Genomic DNA, 21,295 nt, shown 5'->3' with positions numbered 1-21,295 from the left:
TAAAGAGCACCTATTTTACTCCTTTTTCAAGATTTAACATAAGCCATTGTCTCCAGAATGTGTCCGTAAAGCCTCAGCTCAAAATACCCATCAGATTGTTTATTGAACCTTTTAAAATATTGGAATTTTCAGCTCTGAGCACATTGTAGCTGTTTTGCTTTGCTTTACCTTTAATGCAAATGAGCTAGTTCTCCCCGCCCACCATTCCTACAGTACATGCCTGTCAAAGCCACAGAGATCACTTCCTATGGCTCTGATGTGTGTCTCCATTTCCTGCTGCTTCAGATAAACAGCACAGTGACAGACATGAAGGAAGCAGATCTCATAATGTTTTTTGGATAAATACTACAGTAAGAGCTTTCCCAATGATTATTATTTGATGTATTTGTTGTGGCGTTAATTCAAGCCTTTCTGCAATGATGAGTCAGACACAATGTCGTTACACAATGTTCATGCACACACACACACACACACACACTGCTTGCGCGTTTAACTTTGCACTGTTTTTGCATAGCAAATGTGACAGGATACACGATAAGATCCACTGCTGTATGGATATCCGTTATGTTAATGAACAAATTGTATACAATTATAAAAGAATCCCAGTTTGTGGACATTAAATAAGTTTTATTTTGTACACTGACATGCGGCTATGGTGATGAAGTACAACGATTTTACCATCTTCATTACAAACATGCACTGTTTTAAAAACAATTTAAACTTTAAAACTCTAAAATGTTTTACAGTTGTCTACACTGTAACTCTAATCAACTTTGTGCACATAATTTTTCTTATTGAGCATTCGGTCTTGAAAATGCATCACTGTATGTTATTCAATTGAAACCTTGAGTTCATGATGACTTTAAGGAACTTGTATTGCTGAAAATGGGTAATTTGGAAACTTACACATAAGGTAAAAAAAATGTTTTGGATTAAGGATGCTGCATAGAAAGACTTGGTGAAGAACACAGAAAGATCTTTAAAAGAAATGGCCCAAAAGAAGGAAGTGCTCTATGCCAGTCTCATTGGACCAGCAGTAGAAACCACCAGCAGTAACTACCCCTTCAGTATATTACACCCTATATTCCCCCCAAACACACACACACTTTAATTTTATTAATTATAACTGTACTTCTATTTGATGACTTATGGTTATTGGTTAAAATTACTCAACATTGAAATATTGTTTTACAGAAATCCAAATGTCCCACACCAACCAGGATTCAACAGCTCTCCTGATTCCAACCTTTTTGGGGTTCCATATATGAAGCGACTTGATAGAACCATTTTTGGTTCTATATAGAGCCATTTCTTTTAAGAGTGTACTGACATGCAGCTATGGTGATGAATTACAACAATTTTACCATCTTTATTACAAACATGCACTGTTTTAAAAACGGTTTTAAAACTTTAAAACTTTAAAACTCTAAAACGTTTAAAACTCATTTTTGAGGTGCAGATGATCACGGAGAGTTGGAACAGATCTTTAAATCCCATTTGCTTTGCGCACATCCTGTTTTGTTGATATGATTATATGCATTAGTACGGAGACATATAAATATGCAGCTGCCACCTCACTCCTGCATCACATTGCAGTGGGCCGAAAAAAGGGGAGGGATTTGGGTCTTATTATAATGTCAGGAAATTTTAAAAAGTGACTTATTGTGTTTATATCACCCCAATATGACTGGGGACACGCTATACCCGCACACAGTTCTGTCCAAACAGCTTACAAAAGATTATTTTTCATCATAGGTGCCCATTAATGAGTTTTTTTTTCTAATCTTAATAATTTATATATTTTTTCTAATTTTAATAAGTAATATAATAATTTGCCAATGGCATAAGCAGCAATAATATGAAATTAGATTACCTTAGCCCATTGGCAGACTATTCAGTAAAACTCACTTAATTTTGATATATTACTTCTGAAAACAATACAATGTGTTTTACTTGTTTAGAAAATGCTTCTGGGTTTAAGAATTTTTAAATATTTGGACTTGAAACGAGACAAAAACTGTGTAAGTATGGAAAAGTATAAACTGTGATATGCTGACTTCAATAGCAAATATTAGTTGAGCAAGATTTTCCTGTTTGATTCCTATTTCATCTTAGTCAATGCACTGCAAAAATGTTTTATCTTATAGTTTTTGGCTTATTTCTATTCTAAATATCAAACAAATTCTTAATTTGTTAAATAGGAGCATTGTCTACACTGTAAAAAAATCCTGGTTGCCTTAAATTTTTAAAGTTTAATCAAATTAACCAAATTATGTGTCCATTGAACTTATATTATATTAAACTATCTTAAAACAGCTTGTGTAACTTAACAAATTAAGTTAGAACATTATTAACTTACAAGTTCACAATATTGATTAAGTTACAATGGCCTAAAAACATATGATGTCAGAATTAATTGATCATATAATTTTTTACAGCGTAGACAAGCATAAATTATTGTTTGTTTTCAGAGTTTCTCCTTAAAGCAAGCAAATATTTAATTTTCTTAAAGGCAGATTATTTAGCTTGTTTTAATGAAAACCTTATATATATATATATATATGGACTAGAATTAAGACAAAACCAGTGTTATTAGTTTAAACATGTGCTTGTGTAAATACAGCGTATTTACAATGAATATAATCTACACCGTACCTTCATTAACCTCATCTCCTTCTTTATCGGTTTGTGCTTTGATCACATATCGTTTGATTAGCCGCTTCATGATCCTCTGAGGAAACAAAAAAGAGCACCACATTCATTTTGACATTTCTGTTGGATTAAAAAAAAAGATATTATTATTAAACATATGATTTTCAGCTTTCATCTGCATAATGAAAAAGAAGTGTGCTTTATCTATACTGAATATCAACATGCGGCGCACTTCAAATATTAAATGCATTCATAAAATTGTACTTGCAGATAATATGATGCTCTGTTTGTAACACATAGATAATATTTTAATAATTTTATCTGCATTAAAAAAGTACATTTATTTGTACACATACAGTTGAAGTCAGAGTTATTAGCCCTCCTGTTAAATTTGATGACATACTGCACATAATATTTTACTAGATATTTGTATTGTATAACAGTGGTTTGTTCTGTAGAATATATATATATATATATATATATATATATATATATATATATATATATATATATATATATATATATATATATATATATATATATATATATATATTAAAACAAGCAAAATAATCTGCCTTTAAGAAAATTAAATATTTGCTTGCTTTAAGGAGAAACTCTGAAAACAAACAATAATTTATGCTTGTCTACGCTGTAAAAAATTATATGATCAATTAGTTCTGACATCATACGTTTTTAGGCCATTGTAACTTAATCAATATTGTGAACTTGTAAGTTAATAATGTTCTAACTTAATTTGTTAAGTTACACAAGCTGTTTTAAGTTAGTTTATTATAATATAAGTTCAATGGACTCATAATTTGGTTAATTTGATTCAACTTAAAAATTTAAGGCAACCAGGATTTTTTTTACAGTGTAGACAATGCTCCTTGAATTAAGAATTTGTTTGATATTTGGAATAGAAATAAGCCAAAAACTATAAGATAAGCATTTTTGCAGTGCATTGACTAAGATGAAATAGGATTCAAACAGGAAAATCTTGCTCAATTAATATTTGCATTTGAAGTCAGCATATCACAGTTTATACTTTTCCATACTTACACAGTTTTTGTCCAAATATCAAAAAATTCTTAAACCCAGAAGCATTTTCTAAACAAGTAAAACATATTGTATTGTTTTCAGAAGTAATATATCAAAATTATATATATATATATATATATATATATATATATATATATATATTGCTTAAGGGGGCTAATAATATTGAAAATGGTAAAATATTACCATAAATACCAAAAATGGTACCTTAAAATGCAACAAAAAAATTAAAGACTACTTTTATTTCAGCTGAAATAAAATAAATATGACTTTCTGCGGATGAAAAAAAAAATATTATAGGAAATACATTCCTTGCTCCATTGAACATCATTAGGGAAATATTTGGGGAAAAAAAATCATAGGAGGGCTAATGATATTTTACTTTAACTGTATTTGCATATTAACTGTAATATGTCATTTAATACTGAATGTAAAGTCAATCAAATGTGTGTAATACCTGATAACGACTTGTATGAGGTGAATTCTTCTCACTGGACTCTTTTTGTTTTCCAGCCTGGAAGAAAAAAACATATTTCAAGGTCAGAATTTAGTCAAAATATTTAGTTTTTCAACCAATGAAAGCTATTTAGTTACACTTTATTTTATGGTGTCCTTGATTAGATTTTTTAGATTAGATTCAACTTTATTGTCATTACACATGTACAAGTACAAGGCAACGAAATGTTGATACAGTGTAATTTAAGAGTGTCACCCTCATGCGGTTCCTTTATGAGTTTCTCATAACTAATGAAGATATTTTGAAGAAAGCTGAAAAGAAAATACTATAGAAGTCAATGGTTACAGGTTTCCAACTTTACAACTGTTCAACACAAGAAACAAAGAAAAACTGGTTTGGAAGAAGTGAAGGGTGAGTTAACGACAACATTTTAGTTTTAGGTGAACTATCTCTTTAAATATACTATACTTACTATATAGTTAGGGTTATGTGTTAGCTTAAGGCTAAGTTGCATGTAGTTATAGTAAGTGTACAAAACTGGTGTGACAAAGACAGCTTAAAAATAAAGTGTAACCAGCTATCCTTGTTGTCTGACCACAAGAGGGCACCAAATACTAATAAAACAATATTATATTTGTAGGACACGTACACTTACACCAACTGACCATTCATTCATTCATTTTCTTTTCGGCTCAGTCCCTTTAATAATCTGGGGTCGCCACAGCAGAATGAACCACCAACTTTCCAGCATATGTTTTACGCAGCGGATGCCCTTCCACTTGTAACTCATCACTGGGAAACATCCATACACACTCATTCAAACGTATACACTTTTAGCATACCCAATTCAATTATACCACATCGACCACATGTCAAATTCCAAACAGAAAAGCCAACTGACCCAGCCAAAGCTCGAACCAGCAACCTTTTAGCTGTGAGGCGATCGTGCTACCAAATGCACTACCGTGACGCCCACCAACAGACCATTATTTAGTAAATCAGAAACTGCATTTTGATTAATTTCTGAATACTGAAGTAAACAAATTTGATCCGGAAGGGCCAGTGTTCTCCAAACTTTCATTCCAATCAGCTTCAACACACTAGCCTGTATGTTTCCAGTCTGGAGATTGTATAGCTAGTTCATGTGGGTTTATTTAGGACTAGAGGTAAACTCTACAATAACAGATTTGTAAACCCCGATTTAAAGAGCCTCACACCTCGTTGAGCTCTGTATCCTCCTTTAGGTCCTCTTTGTGTCTGTGCAGGGGAATCAGCAGGTGGCGTTTGAGTCTCATAGCCAGGCTGATGACTGATTTTGGGCTGGGGATGAGGTTAAATGGCACAGGGAGCGTCCCTCCTTCCTCAAAGTATGAGAACCACAGCTTCGCCCTGGCAAACTTCCACTCCACATCTGCATCATCCTGTCAGAAAGATATATTATCTATTGTTTGTCACAATAATAGCAATTTATTTGTCATGTGTTAATTGTATTGCTTTTGTTTACATTGAAATATTTTTAAGCCAGAGACAGATAACTATCTGCATGTATGTATCCATAAATAACAAAGCATTTTCTGTAGTAAAGGTAACCACTAATTAATCATGGTTTTTCTCCACTAACCATAGTTCATCGATGGCATTTGTAGAAAATAGTATTACAAGTAGTAATAAAAAATCAATCAAAAACGTAGTTGCCACAATTTTAGTAAAATTGTTAACATTCATAAGGGTGTGCTAGAACATTCTTTTACCATGATAAGTGTGGTAGCATAATAGCAACATACTAGAATGTTTTGGCAACAAGCTAAAACATCCTTGCATAATGCTGGAGCATGCTAGCAACATGCTAACACGTAAACAATCTGCAAAAAACATGCTAGTAACACATTAACACGTGAATGTTGCCTTGTTAGGAGCATGCTGGAATATGCTAGCAATGTGGAACATGTAAACAATCAGCAAAAACATGCTAGTAACACATTAGCACGTGAATGTTGCCTTGTTAGAAGCATGCTGGAACATGCTAGCAACATGGAATATGTAAACAATCAGCAAAACCATGCTAGTAACACATTAAAACACGAATGATGCCTTGTTAGGAGCATGCTGGAACATGCTAGCAACATGCTAACATGTACACAATCGGCAGAAAACAAGCTAATAACACATTAAAACATGAATGTTGCCTTAACAGATTTACATTTTAGTTTTCCAGTGTAAAACCTTCGAACTGAGAGATTTGAAAAACAATTTTTGCCAGTCTTTGTCGCGACAAATTTTGAATATAGTTTTTATTGCTTTAGCTCCTCTTTTTTGGTAAGTAGCTTGGACTTGCATCATGTTAATGTTTGTTAGGAGCAGGCTAGCAACATGCTAGCAAAATGCAAACTGTACAAAATCTGCAAGAAACATGCTAGTAACACATTTAATACTTATGTTGCCTCAGTGGATTTACATTTTTAGCTTTTAAACTTAAAACTGAAAGATTTGAAAAAAAAAAAAAAATTTGCTAGTCTTTGACAAATTTTCAATCTTTTTTTTATTAGCTCCTCTGTTTTTGGTAAATAGCTTGAGCCAGGGGTGTCGCTAGACCCAATTTACTGGGGCACGTGCCCCAGTAAAAATCGCCAGTGCCCCAGTAAATGCATTGAGATATGATTTACTTCATATGCAAGTGTATTTATTAAGAGTGGTAATTCTGAAATAAAGATGTTATTCTCTATGTGCAACCGAACCAACGCTGGTGAAAGCAATGTGTTTAATCAAAAAGCAAATTGACGCATCTCCGCGTGTGCGCAGAGAACCCGCGCGCCTCTCGCACACGCTGCTCTTCTGCCGGTGCGAGTCGCGGTAGTTAACATGCGCGCCAAAAAAGCAGGCTACTTGCTTATCACGCGCCGCTCATGCGTTGTAAAACCAGCCTAACAGCCTTTTTATAGCATAAGTTAAGTAGCATTTATAAAGAGAAACACAGCACAATATGTTTTAAGCAAACTTGCCAGAATGTTTCGGCAACATCCTTGCATCATGTTAATGTAAGTTAGGAACATGCTGGAACATGCTAGCAACATGCTAACATGTACACAATCTACAAAAAATCTGCTAGTAACACAATAAAACAATATGTAAACAAATATATGTTGCCTAAACATTTTAGCTTTTAAACTTAAAAAGTTCAAACTGAGATGTTTGAAAAACATTTTTTCCTCAGGCTTTGCCTAGACAAATTTTTATCTAGTTTTTATTGCTTTAGCTCCTCTCTTTTTGGTAAGTAGCTTGAGCTAAAAGCATCTGCTAAAATGTGTGAATTAGCTAAATAAATATGTGAACGTTGTGGCATAATACATCAATTAAGTAGCATTTATACAGACAAACACAGCACAAATACATTTTAAGCTAACTATTTATTGGATATTGATTAAACTATTAATTTTAAATCCTACAACAAAAGATTTTATCTTCAACTAAAAATGATCAAGTTAGGTGTTTTTGAAACCTTTACTGAGACACAGAACCTCCACTACACCCCATAGCTATTTCATAGAAATTCATTCAACATTTCTTTTCTCACACTGTAACCAATCTGATGTCTAGAAACAAAAATGTGGATAACAATCTTATGTTTACGTATGTACTAAATTATATAACTGGAGTTTGTTATATTTGTAAATGCACTGATAAACAGTAAAGGGCAGCGCAGTGTGTTGACATTTTAGCAATGGTCAGATAATGAGATCCCCAGATGGCAATAAATTTCACCAAATGCACCCAAAAATAGGCTCCTGTTTCCTGTTACCTCATCAGACCTCTCTGCCGCAATTAATCTTGGGTTTTATAGGATTAATAATGGCTTTCTTAATTTGCAGTAGCAACTATATTTCTTGTACATGTTTCATTCAATGCGTGACCATTTGATTTCACTGTTGGATGCTACTGTAATACATTATGAAGGTCCAGTTTGGACAACTATGTACACAAAAAGGCTGTAATTTATAAATCCAATGATAATCGATTTCTATCGTAACCAGAGAAGACTTTGGATTGCATTTAACCAATGTTAGAGTACAATAAAGAACCTGTAACTCATCTGAAAAGGAATACGAATGGGAAATGATGGTGTCTGGACATTTCCTCCTGGCCTGCCTGTACTATACAATCCAAACGTCTGGTCGTTTTACAGATCTCATTTCAGAATGTGATTACCTCAATTTCCTGAAATGAGTTGTTGATCATAGCAATGAGCATGTTGAGTAAGACGATAACCATGGTAACGTTGTAGACTCCATAAAGAACGTAGCCAATATTCTCGATGAATTTGTGCCCGTTGTTGATGACGACAGACTTGACCTCGGAAAGTCCAAAAATAGCCCAGAATAAAGTTTTGAAGCTCTCCTCCACACTGGAGAAGAAGAACAAACATAAAAGTACTTCATTCATCAGCGCCTGTTAAAATAACATTACAAGATCTGCTGTTGTTATTAAGTTGTAATTCCTTATTCTTTTGGGTCCCATTATTCACTCACCGGCCACTTTATTAAGTACACCTGTTTAACTGCTCGTTAACGCAAATTCTAATAAGCCAATCACATGGCAGCAACTCAATGCATTTAGGCATGTAGACATGGTCAAGACGATCTGCTGCAGTTCAAACTAAGCATCAGAATGTGGAATAAAGGTGATTTAAGAGACTTTGAACATGGCATGGTTGTTGGTGCCAGACGGGCTGGTCTAAGTATTTCAGAAACTTCTGATCTACTGGGATTTTCACGCACAACCATCTCTAGGGTTTACAGAGAATGGTCTGAAAAAGAGAAAATATGCAGTGAGCAGCAGTTCTGTGGGCGCAAATGCCTTGTTGATGACAGAGGTCAGAGGAGAATGACTAAATGATCAGACTGGTTCGAGCTGATAGAAAGGCAACAGTAACTCAAATAACCACTCGAGATATGCAGAAGAGCATCTCTGAATGCATCGACCATGTCGTACCTTGAGGTGGATGGGCTACAGCAGAAGAACAAGAAACTGCGGCTACAAGTAGCACAGGCTCACCAAAAGTGGACAATAGAAGATTGGAATAACGTTGCCTGGTCTGATGAGTCTCGGTTTCTGCTGCAACATTCAGATGGTAGGGTCAGAATTTGGCATCGACAACATGAAAGCAAGGATTCATCCTGCCTTGTATCAATGGTTCAGGCTAGTGGTGGTGTAACGGGGCATATTTTCTTAGCCAATTGAGCATCGTGTCAACGTCGACAAATCTGCAGCAACTGCCTGATGCTATCTTGTCAACATGGACCAAAATCTCTTAGGAATATTTCCAGTATCTTGTTGAATCTATGCCACCAAGGATTAAGGCAGATCTGAAGGCAAAAGGAGGTGTACCTAATAAAAGGGCTGGTGAGACCTATTGAGACTTGAAAACATTTGATGCTTCTGTAAGTTCAGCATGGTCATCTACTCTACATAACACTCGCAAATACTTTGCGTATACTTATTTTTAGAAAATATACAAATCAGTTTTAAGGTGTTTCAAACACAAATTTTTGATTGACAGTGATGGTTGTTGTAGACTTGCGTTAAATGAATTACCACAAACCACAGTTCAGTGTCGAAGAAAAAACATTTCCGGATCACAAAATTATTACTTGTGGCTCCAGATGATACATTACATAATCAAACAAATGGATCTGTCTGATTTGGAGGAAGCAGAATGATTTTGATAACTCTTTGTCATTAGTGTCTATAAATGAAACATCCCAAATTTGGAGTAGATCCGTCAATCTTTGAAGTCGCAATAAAATCAAAATGTACTCTTCTTATTTGTATATATAGTAGTTCATGTTATAAACAATGTATTTGTGCACTTTTTTTAATTTACCCTTCATTCACATATAATAACCTTCTCAACCCTTTCAAAATGTCTTTTCTTCATCTCTGGTCACATGGGATGCCTTTAGGGTGGGGCTATCAGGGTTTGTCTTGTTTCTGCTCTGCCTTCATCCATTCGTCTTTATTCATTTTGTTAGCAATGCCATTTGTGTGTAATTTGTTAGCAATGCCAATTCAATTGTTCCCGAAGTACAAAACCATGCACCACCCTACATTTTTTTTCTCATTTCAGGACAGCTTTAAGTGGATGAAAGTCAATATAGCAGAAAAAAGGACAATCTTAACCTATGTTTCATGTCCACTGTATAAGAAGACCGAGAAAGTTTTTATGCTGACACAAAATGTCCATTAAAACTACAACTTATTGTACCAATGTTGTCCACCAGAGCAAGGTATGGCATTTAATTTGCATTATATCAATGTTGATGTCAATTTCAGGTCTTGTCAACACCAGTTGTCCAATGGGCTGTGCTTGGGGCCTGATGACTTCTGCTTATGGCTATATTTTACTATTGTTTTTTGACTGATTACTATTGACTAGCATTATGTGAATAACCAAGGACCACAGGTTTTATTCAATATTAATTAATATTTTAATGTTCTAAAAGGTTACCTACATCTGGAGTGCCCTAAGGGTGATTAAATTAAACACAAATTTTCATCTTTGGCTGAACTGTACTTTTAAAGATATGTTTACATTAATATTTTGTTGTTTTTTGTTCTTTTTGGTCTAGTTAACTTAGCTGACCCAGTCAACTTTCTTTTTCAACTTCAAGATGTAAAAAAAATTATATATTATATAGTATATTATTTATATATATATAATAGATATATAATAGATATTTTTCAAGACACTTCTATACAACTTAAAGTGACATTTAAAGGCTTAACTAGGTTAATTAGGTTAACTAGGCAGGTTAGGGTAATTAGGCAAGTTATTGTATAACGATGGTTTGTTCTGTAGACTATCGAAAAAAAAATTTATAATAATTTTGACCTTAAAATTGTTTTAAAAAAATTTACAACTGCTTTTATTCTAGCTGAAATAAAACAAATAAGACTTTATCCAGAAGAAAAAACATTATCAGACATACTGTGAAGAAAAACTCTTTTAGGGTCTATTTTTTTAAGGCTAATTTCTCTCACTGTTTATTTAATTTTAGATGGTTTTGGTCCATGTTGTATTCATATTTAACTGTTTTTCAGAAAGCAGAACAAAAGTCATCATTTCAGAGCTCTTGGTTCATATGTTTGGTGAGCACCAAAGTTTATAATCATCAATCCAATTGTGGCAAGTGTAAACAAACCCATGCATGACTAACTTGGTGGAGTGGTGGCTGGGTTAGATGATTTAGTACAATCTGCAGATAATTATGTTTAGGGACTGGTGTTGGACCGTAGTTGTTTTCTAAACATTCAAACACACAGCAGGCACTTGATGTCAAAATTATATAAAATTTATTTTAACATTGGCGTAAAAAAACACAATCAAAAAAGCTAGGGGTGTAACGGATCATTGGTTTGGTTTAATACATTTTTTTTACTTTACTAAATTTGTAACAATCGCAGAGAGATCGCCTTTTGCATCATTCAAATCCCATGTATGAAAGCATTTAGGCTTTCCTGTAAAATATGATGAAGAAGAAGTTGTGGTAGGTTATTCGGGATGTGGTGGATTTCTTAGGTTATTAAAGGTGTTTTCTGTCACTACTTGTTTAGCCTGCATTAATGCATTCAGTGTAAAGCTGCACGATTAATTATTAAAAGATCAGGATCTCAACACCCACGCAACATAAATTATAAACAATGGTGATTTGCATAGGTTTGTTAATCCTTCGAATCACTGCATTCATATCTGTGTTTGAAAAATGCAAAAATCAAGAAAGAGATTCAGTCTTTAGTTTACAAACAGTCAAACAGTACAGAAGTACTGGGATAACCGTGTATAGTTTAGATATAACCACTGATGTTTATGGTAAAGATTAAAATCACTGTCATATACATTTAACTTGATGCTCAAAAATGAAAGTTGTAGGTAGCAATTACATTATTTAACCAAAAGATGACAACAACCAGCCATCAAAAATATGCCACTGAATAATTCTTCTAAAATGAAACATCTAGCAAAGAAACATGAAGTTTTATGAGTGGATAACTGAATTATTTATTGAAAATGAGAATAAAAATAAATATGAATTGTACAAATTATAATTTTAGATTTATACACTTGGCGTCATTAGCAACAGTTGTAACAGCGAATTTTTCACAGTATTGAATATTTTACAGTTTATTTTTATTCAGCTGATTATTTCTTAATTTAATTTTTTAAATAAAATAACAGGTTCTAAGTTCTGTTTGTTAAAACCAAAAGTGTCTTGCAGTACTGTTTTTGTAATAAATAAAAAAGCAAATTAGATTAAACTAAAAAACCACAATGTGATCTGTGAGATTTGTGATCCATTACACCACAAAAAATATTAATAGATTTGATATCAAAACATTGACATCTACACTGTTGACCACCAAAATATCAACACTAAAAGAATAATATAAAAAAAGGTTTCAATCATCTGAATGCTTCAATTACAAATATGCACTGGATTTTGTATGCCTACAATGTGAACTTGTATCCATACATATGAATGATGTTGATGTCAAAGTAACATTATTCTAACACTGGCATCAACAAAACATGTCAAAAATTGATTATAGGACAGTAATGTAATCAATTTTGACGTGTTTTTTGATGACTATGTCATAAGTTAATTTTGTTGCCGGTTTGACATCAAGGTAGTCAATTGACATCAAATCCATTAGCCTTTTTGACATGTTCTTGATGTCGTTTTGACCTCAAGGTGCCTGCTGGGAATTTTCTTATCAATAAAACTGTACAAAACTTAATAGAAAATCAACAACAAGTGAAATTTGATTTGGCTAATCTTATCCATAAGGCCTCAAATCAACTAGATTTGAAGCCAAAAGGTTTGATTTTTAAGTGCTTAATAAAATCCTTGTATTTAATTAAATTCATTCATTCATTTTCCTTCAACTTAATCCCTTTATTCATCAGGGGTCGACACAGTGGAATGAACCGCCAACTTATCCTGCATGTTATACACAGCGCATGCCCTTCCAGCTGCAATTAGTACTGGAAAACAGCCATACACGCTCATTCACACACATACACTACGGCCAATTTAGCTTACCCAATTCACCTATACTGCATGTCTTTGGACTGTGCGGGAAACCGGAGCACCTGGAGAAAACCCACGCAAACACAGGGAGAACATGCAGACTCTACACAAAAATGCCAACTGGCCCAGCCAGGACTTGAACCAGCGACCTTCTTGCTGTGAGGCGACAGTGCAAACAACTTAGCCACCGTGATGCTTATTTAATTAAATTACTAGTCTGTTTCTTTGTACCCTGAGCCTTTTTAAACATCAAGAGCATGAAGAGTCCAAGACTCTTACTCACTCTCTTGTCCACATGCACATGGTCATGGTGTGCTACTGTAGTCATGATAATCAAATTTGCCAAACGCCTACTTCCAGTATGTCCTTCTGCACTGCTGCCAAAGGCTCTGGGCGTTTTTGTAATTATATAACAATAAAGACATGGATGTTATATGATTACAAAGGATAAACAATCATTAAAGAAATTATTATGAATCACTGCTTACGTGGTGAAGGCGCCGTTCTGCTTCGCTCCCCGATAGTATGAGTAGAGGTTAAACATTCCGATCATGAAGGCCACAAACACCATTATGAAGATCACCATGAATTTAAATATGTCTTTGACCGTCCGGCCCAGGGAGATCTGCAAGGGTCCAAAGCTCTCGTTGGCTGGAAGGATGTACGCAATGCGAGAGAAGCTCAAAACCACTGCGATGGCGTAAAGTCCCTCAGAGATCAGCTGAGGATCTGATGGTACCCAGTGGACACGAGCTGAAATGTATAAAGGATGAAACTTGTAAAACATGTGGTCTTTTCTGCAGGGCTTTCAAAAAGTCGAGCTGAAGGCATTCAAAAAGAAATGTCATCAGTGGGAAAAGTGTGAGCTGCTACATTATAGCGATCAAGTCAAGTAAAATGTATTAACTTTTTAAAGTTTTAGCTCAAAAAGTTTTTGCTTTATTGTCATGTGTGGATATACAGTGGAATCAAATGTTGTGTCCATGGTGCTACATAAATAAACATAATCATGAATATTAAAACAACACTGGACATAAGAGCTATTTTAAACTTATTTATACATAACAAAGCTATAATCTATCTATACTAACTGCAAACTAAGGGCGATTTTAGGATTTTCATTTTAGGGGGGCTTCATATGAGAAAAAATAATTAAAATAAATCAATAAATTATATATATTTATATATTGTATTACTATTAAATTATTGCTTATAAATACATTAGGGTTATATATATATATATATATATATATATATATATATATATATATATATATATATATATATATATATATATATATATATATATATATATAACCCTAATGTATTTATAAGCAATAATTTAATAGTAATACACTTAAAAATGTTTGACAAATATGGTAGGTTGTATGCTAAACTGGCAGTATTCCACTGTATTGTATAGACGTGCATAGTGATTTGAGTTCTGAATGAGCCAAATAGGCTCAACAAACCTGTTTACTGTAGTAAAAGCCACTTTATATGTTGAAGTACAATTTTTGTTTCCATGTTTTTAATAAATAAAACTGCCACTTTTCTAATTAAATGGCATATATATAAAATATATATTTTTAAACCTACAGGCTAATTCACATATTTTACATATCATAATATTAAAATAGGAAATATTTTTAATACAAGACAACACATGATGTTTCTATCTCTGTCAGTGACTCTGACAGTTTAAATGAGTACATTCACTAAGTGGTTCTGTCACTGTGTTTAATACTTTCTGTGCATGACTGTGGTATAGATAATGCCTCACTGTAATGCACTATAATGTGTTTTATAATGGTAGTTCATTTTAAAATACAAATAGTAAAATGTTCGTTAAGAGTTACATTTTCGCTGGAGGAAACAGCTGTGATTATGAGGTGAGCACTGAGGAAACAGTAGATTGGAAACCCCATTGCTCCTATCTGATATTGAGGTACAAGTGAAACAAGTGTATCCATAGCAAAGAACTGCAAATAAGCATATTTTATAACAATTTATCGATAAACACACACCTTGTTCTCTTGCTCTGCACAGCTGTGGTTTGCTGATCAAATGAAAAATGAAAATCGGGGAGGAGCCGAATTCTACAGCCCCCCCTAAAATAGGCCTAGTGACGCCCATGCTGCTTACTACTTTAAATACTTAAACAACACACATTATTCAAGACAGACTACACAAGCACTTTTAGATAAAACTGAACAATATTGTGCAAGATATTGAGCAAAAGAGGCATTTAAAGGGGTGGTCCGGAGTGTATTTTTAAGGCTTGGTTGTGTCTATAAGATACAAAGCAATGTGTGCCCATGTTTCATTTGTAGAAAATCACGTTATTTTTTCACATATCTTACTTTGATTATATGCAGCTACTCAGCTAACATGAAAGCGACTCATATTTCCTAATTTCTCTGAAAGGCCCCCTGTCAAGAGGCTCTGATTGGTCAGCTAACATAATGTGTTGTGATTTATGGATTGGCTCCACATCACCAGGAAAAGCTGTTATCAGTTCAAGAAACAGAAAATGACACAGAGGACACAGCTGAACCTCACGCCTGCTCTCTAAAAATAAAATCTGACAAGTGTCTTTCATATATATTTGGGTTATAAGCATGTGTAAGAAATAAGCAACGTTCACATATCTTTTGTGAGTTCAGTATTTGAGATGTAGAATGCAGGGAAAGCATCTACATAGAGAGACACGCATAGAGAGACACTGCAGCGCTGGTGAAGACTGTGGGTGTTTACTGGAATTTTAAGCAGTGCCAAACAGCATTTCCCATTGTTTACATCCTTGTTTACATCCTCACTACAACATAGCGTTAGCGCTAAATACTTTGCATGTATTAGATTAATTTTAACAAATACAAATACCTACAGGTTGTGGCTCACAATCCACAGCTTCGTCTATTATGGTTGGAGGAGTCTTTAGCCGAATCCAGTACTGAACTGGGAGAGATTCTGAAAGCTGTCCTTTGTCAAATGCTACAGCTATATATTTATATAATTCTTTGGAACATAATTAAAATTAAACTGTAAGCACTTCTCTCTTTGTGTCGTGTCTTTTGGAAGCCCAAAAACAGAAACAAAACAAGCTCAGTGGAAATAGCAGCGTTTGGACGGCATTTTAGATTTCTCTGCCCACAACATTACAGCACCTCTGGCCATGCCCCTTCGCTGTGTTTCTACTGTGTTTAAGTGTTTCTACAGGTGGTTTGTCAAGCCCACTCACCTGTGTGAAGCACATTTTAGAAATGCAGTGGTTTTTAAGAGCAATAAGAGTAATTGTGAGAAAGATTTTATTTGCATAGCTTTTATAATCCATTAATCGTTCTGTTGTGTCTTTGCGATCAGGATTTTAATCGACACAAATATAAGTCCACATTTTCTGAAGGGACTTCTTTCTCATTCATCCATTCATTTTCTTTTCGGCTTAGTCCCTTTATTAATCTTGGGTCGCCACAGCATAATGAACCCCCAACTTATCCAGCATATGTTTAATGCAGCAGATACCCTTCCAGCTGCAACCCATCACTGGGAAACACCCGTACACTCTCATTCACACACATCCACTATGGACAATTTAGCTGACCCAATTCACCTATAGTGCATGTCTTTGGACTGTGAGTGAAACAGGAGCACTACATACTTTCCTTTTTGACAACATTCATATTATAATTATTATTTAAAAGAACAAACATAAGAAATGGTGAAAGAAGCTGTATGTGCCACAAATTTAGCCAACAAATTTGAATTTTTGCATTGTTAAAGTAACATAGAACATTCTTTTATTCACTAATTTACTTTGTTAGAGTTTTATTCAGTCAATGTCAAAACAAAGTGATTATTAATTGCGTAAATCATTATTTCTTTAATCGGGATTGAAAGCAGCTCTTACCAAGGCGATAATATTCTATCTCAAGGGGCAAGGTAATGTTTGACAGATCTGTGTAGCGCTTGTCCACATAGTTCTGTGCAACATTTGCATGATAAAATGCCATAAATCTAGCAATGAAGGAAGTCACGAAAATGGCCAGCATTCCGAAATCCAGCAAATTCCAAGGCTCCAGCAGATATTCCCGAGGACCAAGGGACCAAATCTCTTTACATTCAGCCCAAATCATTCCTATAAGTGGAAGAAGAAAGTAAAATATATTTAGAAATTCATTATAAAATATTCATGTGTTGCAATTCATTTGGTATCTTAAAAATAAACATGTTTTAAAGGGGACCTATTATGCCCCTTTTTACAAGATGTAAAATAAATCTCTGATGTCCCTAGAGTGTGTATGTGAATTTTCAGCTCAAAATACCACACAAATAAAGTTTTATAACTCTTTAAACCTCCCCCTTTTAGGCTTTGATCCTAATTGTGCCATTTTGGTGACTGTTGCTTTAAATTCAAATGAGACTGTGTTCTTTTCAAAAGAGGGCGGAGCTACAGATGCCTATGTGTCAGCATAGTGGCAGATTCAAAAACAAGTCTAATGTCCTATGCTAATAAGGGACAGATTAACACTAATGGGCGGGGCTTTCCCCTTCTGATGACACGTAGAAATGGAGAATGTCAATCAAGGTGTTTCTGCAGACTGTTTTAATCAAGTGTGATTATAAAATTTAAATTCATAAATGTTTACCACACAACTGTGTTTAAACCCGTTATAAAAGTGATTTTTGCATAATAGGTCCACTTTAATACAAAAGATTTTAGTGATTTAGTTCTTTTCTAAATTAATAATATTGCTATAACTGAGCATTTTTACTTATATGTGTATTAGATTGTGATGTGACAGATGTTAGACAGTTTGATCCCTCTGTGAATCAGTGTGTGTTCAGAGCAGTCTTTTGGGATTCATTTTAGTATCTGTGTGGGAACCTTCCTGAGGCTTGATGTCTAATGTGTCATCATTTACTCACCCTCATGTCATTCCAAACCCACATGTACTGGTCATGAGGACCGATCTATTGTGCTTTATCCTTTTTGTAACTTAGTTTCGATATTTTTATTATTAGAAATTTTCGCAGACATTCACTTGAAATACACTTTTTTTACAACATAAACATAAAACTTGCATTCTAACAATTAGACATTTGAAAAGAAAAGAAAAAAATAAATAAAAAACAACAACAAACAACAGGCATAAAAATAATAATTAAACAAAAAAAAAAACATGCATTCCCCCAACCAACCACCCGCGAGTGCTATCCAATAATAAACGTAGGTATTAAAGGCAGAGTGAACATATTAATCACAAGTTTGTAAAAAGGAAATAAAAGGGGACCAAATTTTTTCAAATAACAAAACCTTGTCTATTAGGGCAGTGTTTCCCAACCCTGTTCCTGAAGGCACACCAACAGTACACATTTTCAATGTCTCCCTAATCAAACACACCTGAATCACCTAATTAGAACATAAGAAGAGACTCCAAAACCTGAAGTTAATTAGTCAGGTAAGGGAGACATCCAAAATATGTACTGTTGGTGTGCCTCCAGGAAAAGGGTTGGGAAACACTGTATTAGGGTATATCAGATTTTTTCCAGATGTAATGTACCGGTTAACTCTGTTAGCCATAATTTAATGGCCCGTTTCCACTGAGTGGTACGGTACGGTACGGTTCGGTTTGGTACGCTTTTATGGCCGTTTCCATTGTCAAAAGACGTACCGAACCGTACCGTACCACTTTTTCGGCACCCTTTCGAAAGGGTACCAAACATGAGAAATGGTACCAAAAGGCGGAGCTACACGTGCAGCTGAACGCTATTGGTTCACAGAGATACGTAGTCAGAATGAAAACAAAAAACCCTGCCATGTTTAAAATACACAGCCGACGAGCCGAGACATTACAGCGGAATTATATATACATATAATAACGAGCCATGGTCGACCCGGGCTCAGACCAACCTTGTCGTCGTCTTAATGAACAGCCACAAAGCCAAGAAGAAGAGCAGATTTACCCTGTGCCCCGTAGTTTTTTACGAGCCAGTCTGAGGCGCAAGCGGGTTTGCTTTCTTGCTTGCGCTTGTGCGTGTCTAACATTATATCTGAAATAACAAACTTCTTGAGCTCATGATAATAACCTGCGCTTGATTATTGACGTGCTTTTGAAACCCGATCCTGTCAGAAGATGAAAAACGCAAGAGTGAAGCGTGAAGAAACAAAGGAGAAGCCGGAAAAAAGGAGCACGTTATTTTTCAGCAAACATGAACAAAATGCCATGTATAACTAACTTATTATCTTCACCTTTTGAACTAATATGAACTGGGAATGACGAAATTACTGTCCAACAGAGGCTACATGTGCTGCTGAAGATTACAGACACAGATAAGAGGTTTTCACTGACTGTGGGCTACATTTTATGTTGTTTTTGAACCTAAATACAGACGAAATGTCTGCTATATGTGGTTCTTCTGTAGTTGGTAACATATCGGAGACTGTAAGGGGCTGTATGTGTTTATATGTGTTCATTTATTTAGTTATTTAATATAATTACAGACGTTACAGTAGGCTGTTTCGCACTGTCATTGATCTGTAGTTATAATCAACTCATGTTCATAGAAAAGTTAGTTATAAACATTTCTACACAAGTATTTATGCGTATGAAGCATCTGTTTTGTGACAAGTGCTTGTCATATGATATGTGAACGACCTGTACAGCTTTATTGTAGACATTTCCTCGAGCTAGAATGACGTCGACTGAAACTTTCTGTCATACACCACGCCCACCAAAAGGGTACCCTTGTTAGTGGAAACGCAAGCCTGATAAAGGTGACCCGTACCAAACCGAACCGTACCGTACTGTACCAGTCAGTGGAAACGAGCCATAAGAGTTGGAACTTCTTTTTTCTTCCAAAGCAAAACGATATGTTTTTTGGCAGAGATCAACCCATATGAAACAAACTGTTGTTGTACCCGTGTAAGTCTTAAAAATTCTTCGGAAACTCCATATATAATTAATATAAGATCTGGTTCAATTGGAATGTCTAACTTGAAATATTTTTTTCCAGAAACTCTGTAATTTGGGACACATAACATAGGAATGAGACAGGTTGGAATCTACCTTTTTGTAACTTGTAAAAGGGTTAGTTCATCCAAAATTAAAATTCTGCCAGCATTTGTTCACCCTTCATTTGTTCCAAACTTGTTTGAGTTTCTTTTTTGAACAGTGTAAGCTTTTAACAATTGACTACCATGGTATTTGTTTTTTCTACTATGGATGTCAATGGTTACCCATTTTTAAAATTCATCAGAATATCTTTAATGTTTAACAGAACAAAGAAACACATGAAAGTTTGGAATCACACGAGGGTGAGTATATGGTGAGTAAATTAGTATTTTAGGGTGAACTATCCCCTTAAGCTACTTTTCATGTTTACATGCGTAAAGTTTCACATGTAGGTTATTGCATAGTCCAAATGATATCCATTCATGAAATAACCAATATTTGGTGTTTCTGTTTCTTAGTATCTTGAGTACAAATTCATTACTGTATTCTGAAAATGATCTTGTCAAGCAGACTGAACATCAACATAATTTTTATGAGATTTGTTCAGAAAAAATAAAACTAAGTTTTTATGCCATACAGACAACCCAGGCTCATTCTGAAAATGTACCCCTATATACATTTCTGGAGAGCGCGAAATACGTCCCAGGACATATGTTTTTTGCAGTTTTGTTTTCGAGAATCCACCAGAGGCCTCTGTGTACGCTATTTGAGATCTCAAATTTCTCTCACGAGTGCCATTCGCACTTGCTGTTCTTGCGTAAATCCACCAGAGGCCGCTGTCGACTGATCGATCGACTGACCCACCCTCCTCCTTCTCTAAACCCAACCAATAGTGTTTTCAAAAGCACCGATTGACCCACCCACTTCTCTAAACCCAACTGACAGTTTTCAACAGTAATCCAGAAAAAGAAAAGCCCACTGATTTTTACCACGTTTTCAGATTTTACCAAATTCTCACCCTGTTATTTACTTGTTTATTTTATTGTTTGGTTTCTGTTTTTACCTGCTGTACTCGCTTTCTGGAACAGTTCTTT

General features: G+C 34.7%; 1 protein-coding gene across 1 annotated transcript in view; it reads right to left on the bottom strand.

The window, feature by feature from the left end:
- trpc6b (transient receptor potential cation channel, subfamily C, member 6b) overlaps window positions 1–21,295 on the bottom strand; it is a 35,989-nt gene that overhangs the window by 548 nt on the left and 14,146 nt on the right. The window contains exons 6-11 of the mRNA XM_056478379.1: window positions 17,156–17,383; window positions 13,737–14,001; window positions 8,369–8,564; window positions 5,383–5,586; window positions 4,166–4,222; window positions 2,656–2,731 (exon numbers count right to left, since the gene is read on the bottom strand). Coding sequence (XP_056334354.1) covers window positions 2,656–2,731; window positions 4,166–4,222; window positions 5,383–5,586; window positions 8,369–8,564; window positions 13,737–14,001; window positions 17,156–17,383 — 1,026 coding nt within the window. The remainder of the gene's footprint in view (window positions 1–2,655; window positions 2,732–4,165; window positions 4,223–5,382; window positions 5,587–8,368; window positions 8,565–13,736; window positions 14,002–17,155; window positions 17,384–21,295) is intronic.

The sequence above is a fragment of the Danio aesculapii genome, chromosome 18 (genome assembly GCF_903798145.1).
Source record: "Danio aesculapii chromosome 18, fDanAes4.1, whole genome shotgun sequence".
Lineage (NCBI taxonomy): Eukaryota > Metazoa > Chordata > Actinopteri > Cypriniformes > Danionidae > Danio > Danio aesculapii.
Note: the sequence above shows the minus strand (reverse complement) of the source record. Positions and strands in the feature narration are given on the sequence as shown.